Consider the following 13,207-nt stretch of genomic DNA (forward strand, 5'->3'; position numbering starts at 1 on the left):
TGTAATTCATTGTATATATGTATCAGCATTAATTAATCAGGTTCACATTCGTAAGAACGTAAAACCTGTAAAGCTGAACGACCCTATGTTATTAGTTCACTGATGCCAATGATGCAACCTCATATTATTTGACACCATGGGAATGTAAGTATTGCAAGACTGCACAGAATTGCACAGACCTTGGATTTAAGATCCATCCTTGCAGTCTATCCATAATGGCTCTGAATACAAAACTCCCAGATGCTCTAAATTAAATCAGAATCGAAACCATGGGATTATCAATCTTTTTAGTTGCAAAATGCTTGCAATCCCAATCTCTGGTAGTTGCATCATTGTCTAGCAATTTTCATGAGACTTCGCTGTTTGAGATGCAACTCTGTGTGCAATAACCTCCAAGTTCTGTTTTATTCAACTTCTCTTTAGGCCACCACAGAACTATCGTCTCCACAAGCCATCCCATCCTTGCTCTGCTCCGTGAGCGCTCGGGACACTGGCACGATGAGGCAGCCAGACCTCCACGCAACTGTTGCAAGAGGGAGTGTCACTTGGCTGGAGAAGATGGTAAACTGAAAGACTTCCCCTGAAGCAGCACCACCCTTCTCAGGGAGGGCTAATGTTTTACCACTTAGTCCATAGAAGTGCTGGTTCAGTATCTCCTCAGGCTCTATTTTTACCTTTTTCTTTTAACTCTAGAACTCACAAAACTACTTTCTAAAGTCTCTGTTGTCCCCTTTGACAGAAGTTTTACAGAAGTTTAAAGATGATTTGCTTTTTACAAGATGAAGATGTTTAATTATACAAGCCTAACTGTATCCCTTTATTAGCAAGCCAAGATCACAACTGCACACTGCACCGTTCTCCTTAACAAAACCTACCACAGTATCTCTGCCCACGTATGGGAGGACTCCTTTGGTTTATTCTGAATTTTCTTGTGAGGCTTTTTTGAAAGCAAAATGCTGCATCCCAGCAATCCTCAGTCAGTCAGGTTTCACAGCAGCCGTTTCAACCGGAGCAGGACTTGCCAGACAACACTGCTGGCAGTAACCAAGTTCATTACAGGTATGTACAACAAATGCATTGTTACATGGCATGGGCTCCCTGTGGGTTTGAGGTTTAACACTGTTGTCTTCCTTCTGACCTGCACCATATATGTACACGTATAGAAACATGCTGCTTTATAAAGATCTCCAAACGCAGCATATGAACAGTATTCCATCAGAAATGAGGCACGTGGCTTGTGGAACAAGAAGTTTAAAAAACTACTAAATCACATCTTAGAGTAATTTTAGAGGTTAAATATCTAAAGATGCACATTACCACCTTTTCGCTGAGCTCCAAGCAGGAGAAAAAAAAGTGAAAGTTTCCAATATTTTCCAGCACTTTGGGTCTTAGAAGCCAAACTTTATGGTGCTTGTGAACATCCCCTAAGCTTGCAAAAGCACGGGAGGGGTGTTTAACACAGCCCAGAATTATTACCACAGCATCATCCCGGGTGTTACAGGCAGCACCACGCACCTCACAAATCTTTCTGTCAGCTGACGTACAAAATCAAAAATCTCATTCCAGTTCGTCGCCACGCTCCCAGACCTGAAAGGGAAAACCACAGCACATAAGCGGCCTGATCTCGGGTGACATTTCGGGGAGAAGCTTACAATATTCGCTGTTCCAAACACCTGGAGTCACGGTCAGCCCGGCTCAGGGCGGCATTCGCCGGTAAGTTTATCGCTATTTGTCGCGGTCCCCGCCGTGAGGCAGCCCTGACCTTACTCCCCCCCCCCACGCCCCGCCTCCTCCCTGAAGGGGATCGCGGCCGCCGAACTTCCCCACAAAAACCCGGCCGGCGGCGGCCGCCGCGGGGTGAGAGGGGCGGCAGATGCTGCAGCTTTCGCTCCTTCAACATGCCCGGCCACAAACGCCCCTCCGGGGAGAACTTCCGACGTCCCTGTCCGAATCCGCGACCGGCCGGCGTGCAGCGAGGTCCGGCGGGATCCGCGAACTTCCCCGCCGAGCTCCTCTCGGAGAGTCCCCTCAGAGCCGCTGAGCGCGCGCGCGGCCCCTCAGTGCTCCCCCCGCGCGCGCGGCCCCTCAGCGCTCCCCCCGCGCGCGCGGCCCCTCAGCCCGCCATGGCCGCCCCGCGCGCGCAGCCCCTCAGACCCCGAACAAAAGCGGCGCCGCCGCCGCCGCCCCTGCTATCCGATGGCGGCGATGCCCCCCTCCCGTCTCTCTTCCGTCTCCCTTACTTGTCCAACACGAAGTACATATCGAAAGCTCCGTGGCACGACGGCTCGCCCGCGGCCGGCACGGCGACGGCGGGCGGCGGCAGCAGCGGCAGCAGCAGCAGCAGCTGCAGGGGCACGGCCCCCGCCATGGAGCCTGCGGGCGGCGGAGAGCGGAGGCGGGCACTGCCGTCCTACCGCTCGCCGGAGTGGCCGCCCCTCGTCACCGCCGCCGCGGATCACCCGGCCCGGCCCGGCCCGGCCCGCCCTCCCCGCGCCGCCTGGGGCGGGGAGGACGGGCCGAGCGGGCTCGCGCCGCCCCGCTAGCCATGGCGACCCCGCGCGCGGGCCCAGGCCGTGCCCCCCCGCCCGGGAGGGACACCTTGAGTCGTGTAGCTGCCGGCATTCCCCGTGTGCCATGGATTAAGCCCCAAGTAAATGTAATGTTCCGGGGAGTTGGGGGGTTTGTGTGCACAAACGCCTCAGTATTGTGGGGGTTTTAAACAAAAACATCAACAAAATTGACCTAACAGGGATCATATGTCTCCCATAGGCCGTGGAGGGGAATCAGACACATCGTCTGCTCCAAAAAGGATCTTGAGGCTCTTCTCTCTGCAAGAGGAGATGGGGAAGTCAGAGTCAGAGTCATCCTGCCGGAGAGTTTTCCTTTCATCCGATTTCATCCCGTTTCCTGCCGTCTCTGGATGGTTTCCTGAAGCCACAGTGCTCTGACCTGACACGTCCGTGTCAGTGTGCCTTCTCTGTGCAGATCCGAACGCCAAGCATCTGTATGATGTAAGTTGGAAATTTCGTGAAAGTCTGTGGACCAACAGTGATTTATGTCAGCCAGAGATCTGGCTCATGAAGTTCTTAATGCCTTAGAGCAGCAAGGCCAAAGGGTAAGCAAGCAGTGTTTTACAGTCCCTGTGGATGCACAAAACATGAAAGAGTAAGGACAGAGCAGCCTGTGCTTTGCCAAAGACACAACCAAAGGAAAGGCCATGCAGTGCTGCCTCTCCCTTTCCACAGGGGCATGTGAAACAGAAGAGCAGGCTTGCTGAGCTTCCCAAAAACAGCTGCACTCCAGCTTTCTGAGCTGCATGATTCCTCCCCAAGCCCCGTGAGCACTTGCCTTGCCTGGGAGTACACGTCACATTATCCAGATGTTGGAAATCTTGCTTCAGGCACATGTGACCCACTGTTTGGAACGAGCCACTCCTACCAGTTTGCTCTTTTCTTGTTTCCAAGTGTGTGGATTCCTCTTTTAGGCTGTGGTTTCTGCTGAAGTAGCAGATAAATTGTGCCTGTTTTGCTGGAATGGCTGGATGAGAGAGAGACGCAGAGGAGGTACAGGGCAGTGGATCGTGGTTATCTGCCTGTGTTTGGCTTCATTCGCACAAGGGCCCAGAACCTCCTTTCCTGGTTCCCAGAACTCATTAGCCAATGCTTGGCTCTGTCCCAGCCTCCTCCAGCATCCCAGCGCTGCGTAAACCTTGGCCCAGGGATGGGCGTTTCTCACTGTGTGCACACACAAACCCTCGGGAAAGCTGCTTCCTGGAGCTGAGCTGATATCTTGATGATACCCAAGGAGCTGGATAGGGCATAAGCAGCTTGTCAGTGCCGAGGCAAAGATCGTGTTGCAGCAGCAGGAGGGGACTGCTCATGCTCTTGGCTGCATGGAGGGAACCAGGCTGGGTGCAGACCTCTGCCACTGAGTCTCCCCCTGCCTCTTGACGTTGGTTCCACATCTGGAGAAGCAACAGGTTGCTCCCGCTCCTTGACCTGTTGGTCTGGAGTAGAGCTCACAGGACCTCCTTTACACTGTTTTCTTGTGCTGTACTATTCCCTGGTGGCTGGGACAGCAGGGAAAACAGAGGGACAGAGGGTAACTGTCATCAGTCATTTAAAACAGAACTCTTAAATAAATACAGCTTTAAAGTAACCCAGCACTAGAAGCAGAAGTTTTCACATGAAAGGTTGATGTGCAAATGAACACAAGCTCATTGCCAAGATTTACTGCAGAGAAAGTAGTAAACAGAACAGCTTACAGCACCTTTGGGGTTATAGAGTTCCCTTCTTTGTCTCCAGTATTTGCAGATGAGTTCCCCACATGTGGTCTTATAACATCTACCCACTCCCACCCTCTTTTTGGCCCAAGCCAGTCAGGAAGAGCTCAGGCAAGCAATATGAGTGCCAAACCGAACTTGGTGTATTTCAGGAGTGAGCAGTTGGAGCAAAAAGTCACTCTCAGTGTAACCTGACTGTGAGCCTGGTCCTGCCCTGGGTCCTTGGGAATGATGCAGCAGAAAGGTGGTGTCCAGGGGGGGAAATCCTTCATTGCTGCGGTGAGGTGACCTCGGGACCAGAGTCAAACAGCAGCTCAGCAGCTGCACAGGCTGCCTTTTCCATACAATGCAGAGGGTCAGGAAGGCTTTGTTGCTTGACAAATCCAGTTCTGGTCCAGGATACCTCTGCCTAACAGGCGTGAGCCAGCCTGCTTTCTGCAGGATGCTCAGTGATTGCCAAAATTTTGTCTGGGAAAATGAAACTTGGGTGCGTCTGTGTGTGAGGCTGCACGGCTGATTAATTAAATCTCCTTTCTGACTAAGGTCTGGGATTGCTGTTCTACCAAATGATCCCGGAGCAGCATGAAACGGGGGAGCTGGAGGTCCTGCTTCACAGCACTGGCATCAGCTAGCACTTCCAGATGCCCTGAGCTGTGCAAACCCAAGGTCAGGTGATGCTGATGGGAACCCTCGAGTTATTCCAGCTTAAAACAGATTTTGTCTTCGGGCAGCTCACAGAAAAATATTTTTCTTCTCTCCTCACAGGATATGAACCACACATGGAAGTCTCATGTTTTGTAAAAGGATAGAGAAATCAGAAGGACCCCAGCAGTTATACAACATGCAGAAGCTGTTTGGAAGCTGCCTCCTGAAGGATTAGGTACAAATCCTTTTTCCTTTACAGCTGTAGCCTCATGTCTGTGCTCATCCTGCAAAGCAGTGTAGAAATGAATAAGTAAAAAGGACAGCATTAAGTAACAAAGGAACTCTCATGTCCCTGTGGTGCTGCATACATCACCCAGATGGAAACTATCTGTCTAGACAAATTTGGGAATTATGCAAGCTCAGAATTCCTGAATAACCCTTCTTTTCCAAGATCATGAAGCATTCTCAGTACCCACAGAAAATACATACGAAAACACAGAGGGGAAAAAAAGCCCTCATTTCTGAAAACTAAGAAACCTGAAGACTAGCAGTATGGATGAGGGAAGGTAGAAATGTGGGAATACAGAGTGATGTCCCTGCTGTGTGCACACTGGCCCATTGGCTGCCCTGAGGAGCCAGAGATGATCCCTGGGACTCACTCCTGGTTCAGCAGAGGTGGAGCAGGCTCCGTTGCTCTTTGGTGTGTTTCTCTGCTGGCGGATGCCCTGCACCGGACACAGAGCTGCTTGTGTCCACTTTTCTAGAGCTGTTTGTTTCCACAGTGCTCAGATGAGCAGAAGGAATGAAAACAAAGAGGGAAATATGGGCTGCCCTGGTGCAAACCACCACAGAGTAAAAATAAATCCCTCTTGGCCCAGGAGAGCGAAAAAAAAGCAGGACAGGAAACACGGAAGTGCTGCTCTGGCCCAGGAGCTGCTGCTGGCTCAGAGCAGCGCCCAGGGATCACCAGGACTGGGAGTTTAGCACAACTCTAGAGTTGCAGTGACTCTTTTTGGTCTTGTCAGGAAATAACGGCCCCACCAGAGGAGACAGAGGAATTCTGCCTGCAGAGCAGTGCATCCCAGAAGAGGGGCAGCACATTTCTGAGGAGTATATGGAGAGCAATATTTTTTAAAAAGCACAGGTCGTGATTCCACAACCACCCAGTTTGTGACAATTGTATTGTTAACTCCAGAGGAACAGGATAAAACCCTCCTGTGGTGACAGACATCACTTGTGCTCATTTTGGGGTCACACTGGGTGAAAAGGGGCTGATGTTTATCCATCCAGCCTGACCCCTTTGCCACTGCAGAGGAGAGAAGGGGCATTGTGCTGTGAAGTCCCTTGTGTCCTTCCAGGACCAGGGGAGAACAAGGAAAGAGCAATTGGAAGGATGAATGATAAAACAACTGCTTGTACTACTGTTAGGGGGCAATTAGGTCAATATTTACGCAGGAGCAGTGGGCTGCAGCAGGACAGCACTCACAAGCCACCGTTGGGTCAGCAGCCCAAAAAGCAGATGTGCCAATTTCCTGTCTTTGATGATGATGGGCCCTAATTACACCAGAGCTGTGGCAACGTCCTTTCTTGTGTATGACCCCTAATTTGGTTTCATGAAGTCATCTGTGCCAGGTTCTTCCGGCGTGCGAGGCTGGAAGAGTGACAGTCACAGAAAGCCATGTGCCCCACAGAAGCAGTGTGCCCAATCAGCTGGGCCATGCTTTGACCCAACACAGTTCAAGTGTGGGCCAACCAAAGCTGTCCCTGGGATTTGGGTCTATTCCTTGGCTTGGTTTACCTCTTGCAGGTTATTGTGCCTGCTGATGAGGAGGTGTGGGCTGGGGGGGACATTACGGGAGGTATGTGGATGTTCAGTAGAGACAAGCACTTAGAAAACTTGTTTGTTTTTGGGGGGAGGAATTTTGGATTTGGAGTAAAAACTTACTCCTCTGTGTTTTTTCGCCAGGGAGATTGCTGACATTACTACTGGTGCTCCTTTCAGCAGTTTTTCGCCATTCCTTTCCATGGTTTTTGCCACTTTATTTAGATTTTTCTACCCTTTTTTGTCTTTTTTTTCTCTACCCATCATTTGAGGGGTTTACAAACCTCACTGGGGTATTTTCCTTTTTGCATGCAGATCTTGCACTCGGCTGCAGACCTGTGTTCCACTGCCTTGTACAACATCAGGTTACTGAAGACTTGTACACCAACCTGCAAACTCCAGCCAGACCTTCTAGAGGATATGCTCAGCGAAACACCACATTTAGTAGGTAGGTTGGGATTTTATTGCAGTCAGCTCCTGTTTCTGCTGCTTGTCAGACTTTAGGGCAGGAGGGATGCATGTGGGAGTGTTTGCTGGCTGAGTCAGGGCCATGCCTGGTTATTTACCAGCTGAGCCATGCCGGTGACTCTGTGTACGTCAGCCTCACTTGCCCTGTTTGTGTGAGCTGCTCCCCCAGCTGCCTGCATGACAAGTGCTTCTATACATCAGTGTGACTGTGCTGGCCCTCAGACAAGAGTGAGGTAGCTTGGATGTATCTTTTCTGACTGGTGCTTACATCTGCGTGACTCTGAATTATTCTTTCCTCAATTTCTCCACACTTAAAAAGTTTAACTTGTACTATATGGTGAACTATATTAAGAAGTTTAACTTGTACTTAAGACAGTAAGGCACGTCTTACCGTCTGTCATCCAAAAGGCTGTCCTTTTCTCTTCCTGTGTCTGGGCAGGTAGGGTGGCTGGAGGTGGAGCAGTATTGTCGGGATTGCAAGCTCTGTTTCCAGCAGTGCTGTTGGCAGAGCAGCAAATGCAATAGTGCATAAAGGTAGGAAGGGTCACGTCCCTTCACCCAGGGGTGAGCAGGTGAAGCGGCTTGGTAAGGATGTTTTCATGGATCAGCTTATAGGTGTGTAGAAGGCGACATATTTGGCCTTGCTTTGGGGCAACATGTACAGCTGACATACAGTAATAGTCACAGGAAAAGAGCTGTGGTGCTAAACTGTCATCCCCATGGGGCAGTATTTCAGTGTTCACATTGAATTCTTGTGGTCTCTTGGTTGTAAAAAAAGCTTTATAAAGGAAATCTTTTGTTCAGCAAAGTTAAACCAGAAGCACAATAGCTTGTGGTACCATGGTACCATAGCACAAGACATCTGTAGTGAAGCACTTAGAACAGGGAGGGGCTTCAGTCCCTGCTGAGGATGTGCAAATAAGATGCGGTTTAATTCCCCAGCAAACTCATTTCCTGAGTCAGAGACGGTTATGAGTCAGTGTGTGCTCACTTGGGCAACTCACCTGGTGGCACAGGCAAGTGATGGTGCACAAGCCCCTCAGCAGCTCCCTGCCAGTCCTGTGCTGTCCCACCTGCACAGCTACTCTGAGTTGGAAATGTGGCAGCTGCTCATCAGCACTGCCTGTCCTTATCTGCAGAAAGTAAGGAATAACCCTCATAAATTCCATCCTATAAATCAAACTATACTGATCACAGCTCTCATGAGCCACGTCACAAACCCTGGATGAGTGGCAGGGAAAGGCGTAGATGAGTCACCAGCAGGGAGCCAGCACCTTGCTGCCTGCCCCAGGGAAGCTGTGCACACAAACATCAGCCTTCTCTGTCCTTGTCTTGAACCACAGAAATGATCCCTGAAAGTATAGTGACACTTTTCCAGATGGGCAGGTGACATCAGTGCACGGTGTGACACTGAATGTACGTGTCAGGAACGTGTTTCAGTGAGAGCACTGAGTGGGGCTGCTGTTCCCTGAGGAATAAACAGAAACATGGATCTGAGAGATCCGAGTCACCTAGAGATTGCCAGCCAGGGTGGACATCGGTTAACAAGGATGTGTGACCACAGCCAAGGCAGCAAACCTTGCTGGTTAATATTCACTTTTCCAGTTTCACTGATGTTTCACTAAGTGTGAACATCAGGGGAAAAAAATATGTAAGAGGATGTGTGGAGCATATTCTGGCAGCGTGGGGAAACTGAGTCTGTACAGCATCCCAAGTGTCTGGATAAATCACCCAAACTAGTCTTCACTTGTAACGGGAAAACAACAAAAAAATAACGGGGGACCTTGACTTGGGTTTTTCCCACAGTTCTGCTTTATGGAAACATGATGTCTCTGCTGCTGTGTGGTGAGAGACAGTCCCCATCTGTGGCTGGAGATTTTTTGGGTGTGAGGTAGGAGGGTTCAGATCTCTTTCTCTTATTCGTTCCTCTTATGAACTCTTATAAAGTTCCTAGGCTTCCTCAAATAAGATGTGTAACTAAAAACACCAAGCAGAACACAAAGAACACCAAAGAGAACACTGGAAAAAAACCCCAAAACCCAAAGAAAACGGGCAAAAGAAAAAAATGAACCAGTTTCTCAGCTGTTGTGCTGAGGGAATTTTCATTCAGCATCTTGTAGGAAGTGTTTCACGTCTTGCAGAGTGAAAGTTACTGAATGTAGCTCATGAAGGCAGAATGCTGCAATACAATTTAGAAGCTCATTAGAGATCATGATCATAGTGACAGGTGTTGGTGGGAAATAGGAACCATCACAAAGAAAAATAGGGTTTTAGTTACATCATCTGGGGACATTTTCTGAGATACCTAAGGGGTTTGATTACCACTTAGAGGTTTCTTAGTGCAAAAATCCATTGGAAAATAAGAGTAAAGCTCTCAAATATTGAAAGGACTTTTCAAGACTTTGCTTCAAAGAGCCATATATTGAAATTGTGTCTACTAACCCATGTTGGAGTGGTGCATGCCTTTCTCTTAGGTGAGCTATCCATGCCACAGCAGCTCTGTGGGATGCAGTGGGTTGGCACCTGTGCTGCGAGGTGGGAGAGCTGTGCCTGGGTAGGGAGCCACTAGAGCAGCTGGACTGTACATGTAGCTGGAGCATGGGCTGGCAGCACGTGCTCTGGGTAGCAGGGCTCTAAGCAGCTGCCAAAAGGTGTTACTTGGCCTGTTACCAGGGTAAGTGTGAGATCACCACAGACTTGGAGATGTGTGCCCTTCCTTTGTGCTACCCACTTCCTCTTGGTTGCATCATCAAGATTGAGACAGATTTTGCAGGAAATCCAACTGATCATGCACACAAGAAGGGACTCGCAAATGAATGCCAGGATAAGAGGCATGTGTGGCTCCTTGAGGATGGAGCAAAGGTCTGCCCATCCACCAGGAAGTCCTGGGTGGCAGGGCCAGAGTGGGGTGTGAGCCCCCACTGCCACTGCTCCCAGGTGCTCTCTGTGCCGTCCAATCTGGGAGCGCAGAGATGGAAAAAGGCCCAGTGGCCAGCCTTGGGAAGTGGAGCTGCAGGGCTTCAGTAGTGGAAGCAGGTTAACAAAATCATCATTAGACTGTGCTGGCATGTGGGCTCACTGGGGTGTGAAGTCACCTGATGGAAGCACTGCCCAATAGTCAGAATTCCTTAGCAGAAAATGAACTTTTGTTTCTGCAGTGCTGTTCTTCTGTGGCATTGCATCTGCATTACAAACACTGCCTGAGCCCAGCAATGCTTCTGTGAGAACAGCATCTCTAGTGACAGCTTTCAGCTGTCTAGCAGACAAGAGCACCCAGGTGCCATGGAAAACCAGGGAGGGAATAATAACCATCTCGTTTTGCCAAGGGAGGGATGCTCTTGCAAGATGGGAAGGGACCACCTAGTTGGACTGTTTGACAGCTGAATGTCCCTATGTAGGGACTGAAGATGTGAGCGGGGAGTGTCATATAAGATCGTATGAGCAAATATAAGTGGATAATTGCAAGCAGTTTGATTAATTTCACCTTTGGAATGTAGGCTAAGCAACGTTTCCAAAATAAGTTGCTTCTGATGATGATCTTTGAACTTCTCTGTTAGGGAAAGCTAGCGGGGCCTCCTGCAGAGGGGAGCCCAGAAGGACCACCCTGGGGCCCAGTGGGGCCGTGCCCAGGCCTAGTGCAGCCGTCCTGGCTCTCGTGGCACTGGCAGGGCAGGAGGGGTTGCTGTGTGCCACAGGGCACAGAATGCAGCCAGAGCCCCGAGCTGGTTCTGTGGCACAGATGATCTCCATAAACTGTGATTACATTAATCTAATGTATGCGTTTCCCTACGCGTGTGAATAGCAACAAGTACAAATCCTATGCAAATCAGGCCCTCGTGAAGTATGTGCAAATGGCTGAACATCTGAGGACTCAAATATTAGATCAGAAGTTGTTCGCAGACATGCCTGTTTCAAAATTTGCTGTTACAGGGCCCCTCTGTGTTCCCATGGGAACAGTCAGGTAAGGAGAGATGTGCGGCTGTTCCCCTTCAGCTAAAAGAAGTTTGTGAAGCAGAAGCTGGATTCTTCCTTTTCTTCCTGCTGGATTCTTCCTTCTTTCCCAAGCCTGCAGCGCCTTACAGATGCCTGGCTGCCTGGAAGGACTTGCCCCAACCCCTGTGGCCCCCCCTCCTGGGGGGAAAGGTGGACGTTAAGAGTTCCTCAGAAAAGGAAGTGGTACCCTCTGCCAAATGGCAAAGAACAAGTGCTGGCATGGGCTGTAGGAGAGAAATTATTCTCTCCTTCCGCAAGAGCACGTATTGGAAATCTCTCTCACAGTCCTTGCCTGGCTCTCCCAGCTGTTCTTGCTGCAGCCCAGGTGCCCAAAGGGGTTCAGGTGTGTAAATGCCCCAAAGGGGCATGGGAGCTCCTGGGGATGGTGTCTCTAAGGTGAGAAATCTTTGCCTCTCTCCACAGAAAGAAGAGGGAAGCAGAGGACAGCTGAGAGCTTTGCCCAAGGAGGACAGAGTGAATTTACTGCCCCTGTGCCCCCATGCAGCACCACCAGGAATTCAATTTGCAACAGGAAAAGAAAAAGGTAGGAATAAGTGTGAAGCACGTCAGAACCATAAGTGTAAAAACAGGATGTAAAATAGTCCATGTTTTTTGGGCTGTTTTCTTTAAGTGGCTGGGGAAAGATCAGGGGTCTAGGAGGTTTTCACAATGTAGCTGATCTTGTAAAATAAGAGTGTGATGGATGCAGCAGGGTCCATAGAAATATCCCAGGAAGAAGAGGGGAAAAATAACACAGCAACTCATGTACAGGCAGCCAAAGGTGATGCTCCAGGCGGAGGGACCAGGGTGCAGAGATGTGGACCTCAATGAAAATGGGTAGTAGGAGAGGTGTAAGGATGTGTTACTGTAAATATAGAACTGCTCAGGTTGTTCTCCCCTCTGAAGCCATCGTTACTGTGCAAGCAAGGGGTGGGGGTTAGGAGAGGAATGAGCCGACTGAGGGTGTTATATCCCACATGAGCACTGCTCTCCCTTAAAACAGGACAGATTTTGTGGTGACACTGGGAGACTGCAGATGGGAGCTGTGCATGGCCCTGGAGAGGGGTCTGTCCTGCCAGGGGCGGTGGGTGTTCATGGCTCTAGAACGGGGGTGCCTATGGAGAGAAGGAGTATCTGCTGTGTGCATTAGTGTGGGCTTGGGTTTTCTCTGCTGATCTAGAGCTCACAGATGTGATGAGCAATGCAGAAGTACGACGGTACCCCTTGCAGCTTTCCCCTTACCATCCCCTCTGTGCCCTCAGCTGCTCCAACAGTTCCAGGTGCGGGCTTTCTGCTGAGTTTTGTGCTGAGAGAAAATGGTCTGTTGTCTCTAACACAGTGGCAAGTTCTATGGGAGGAGATCACATATACTCGTGGCCTAAGCCAGCAACTGCTCCTTGTATAGCCCCCACTTACTGAAACCCCCCCACCTCTGGCAGCAGGTTAAGAGTTAGGGCCAGCAATCCCTGGTATGTCGATAAATCTTTGTCCTTAGCCCATTAAATCCCCAGCCTGCTCGTTCAAGAGGGATTCACAAGAGGTAATACAAGACTGACCTTTGCTCTGCCATAAATGCTGGTGCACATGAAGCGGCTCAATCAACGGGCTCTTGTTTTGGCTCCCTTCCCTCGGGGTAGTTTGTCTTAGCCTGTGGCTGCAGTATCGGTGCAGTGTCCAGTCAGCACAGTGAGAGCCACTTGGCTTTCCCTGTCCCCTCCTTTGTCAACCCCTTCAGATGGTTTTCCCAGGGCTGTCCCCAGCTTTTTGACCCTGTTGGACTGTTTTTCCCTCTCCCCATGACTTCTTAACTCTCAAAATACACAGTGATTGCTGTAGCATTGATTTTTACTGCAGTAAGGGAAAAACGTGTCTTTTTTATTTTTGGCTTCTTAGGAGCTTTTTGCCTCTTTTCACTTTCTAATTGTCTCTTTTTCTAATCCTGGCACTTAGGCTCAAAGCCAACATTGCTTATGGCAACTTTTTATCACCTGCTGGCT

The 13,207-nt window shown here is 49.9% G+C and overlaps 2 protein-coding genes across 17 annotated transcripts in view; one reads left to right on the plus strand and one right to left on the minus strand.

Annotated features, from left to right (window-relative positions):
- ANTXR2 (ANTXR cell adhesion molecule 2) overlaps nt 1-2,386 on the minus strand; it is a 76,609-nt gene extending 74,223 nt beyond the window's left edge. The window contains exons 1-2 of one of the 5 annotated variants that reach the window (XM_027902198.1): nt 2,241-2,346; nt 1,516-1,587 (exon numbers count right to left, since the gene is read on the minus strand). In XM_027902198.1, coding sequence (XP_027757999.1) covers nt 1,516-1,587; nt 2,241-2,260 — 92 coding nt within the window. In that variant the 5' untranslated portion in view covers nt 2,261-2,346. Of the gene's footprint in view, nt 1-1,515; nt 1,588-1,823; nt 2,060-2,240 lie in introns of those variants that run through there. The other 4 variants (XM_027902196.1, XM_027902197.1, XM_027902194.1 and 1 more) reach the window with 4 other exon arrangements.
- PRDM8 (PR/SET domain 8) overlaps nt 1-13,207 on the plus strand; it is a 34,063-nt gene that overhangs the window by 6,257 nt on the left and 14,599 nt on the right. For 3 of the 12 annotated variants that reach the window (XM_027902183.1, XM_027902187.1, XM_027902188.1), the window contains exons 1-5: nt 2,642-4,468; nt 4,826-4,948; nt 5,048-5,162; nt 7,065-7,197; nt 7,657-7,751. Coding sequence is in view for 4 of the 12 variants with exons in the window: in XM_027902178.1 (XP_027757979.1) it covers nt 7,170-7,197 (28 nt within the window). In the remaining 8 variants the exon portion in view is untranslated. Of the gene's footprint in view, nt 1-2,641; nt 4,469-4,825; nt 4,949-5,047; nt 5,163-7,064; nt 7,198-7,656; nt 7,752-11,633; nt 11,755-13,207 lie in introns of those variants that run through there. The other 9 variants (XM_027902180.1, XM_027902184.1, XM_027902185.1 and 6 more) reach the window with 7 other exon arrangements.

Source organism: Empidonax traillii, unplaced genomic scaffold, assembly GCF_003031625.1.
Source record: "Empidonax traillii isolate 1590-97213 ecotype Southwest subspecies unplaced genomic scaffold, ASM303162v1 scaffold848:size342660, whole genome shotgun sequence".
NCBI classification, from domain to species: Eukaryota; Metazoa; Chordata; class Aves; order Passeriformes; family Tyrannidae; genus Empidonax; species Empidonax traillii.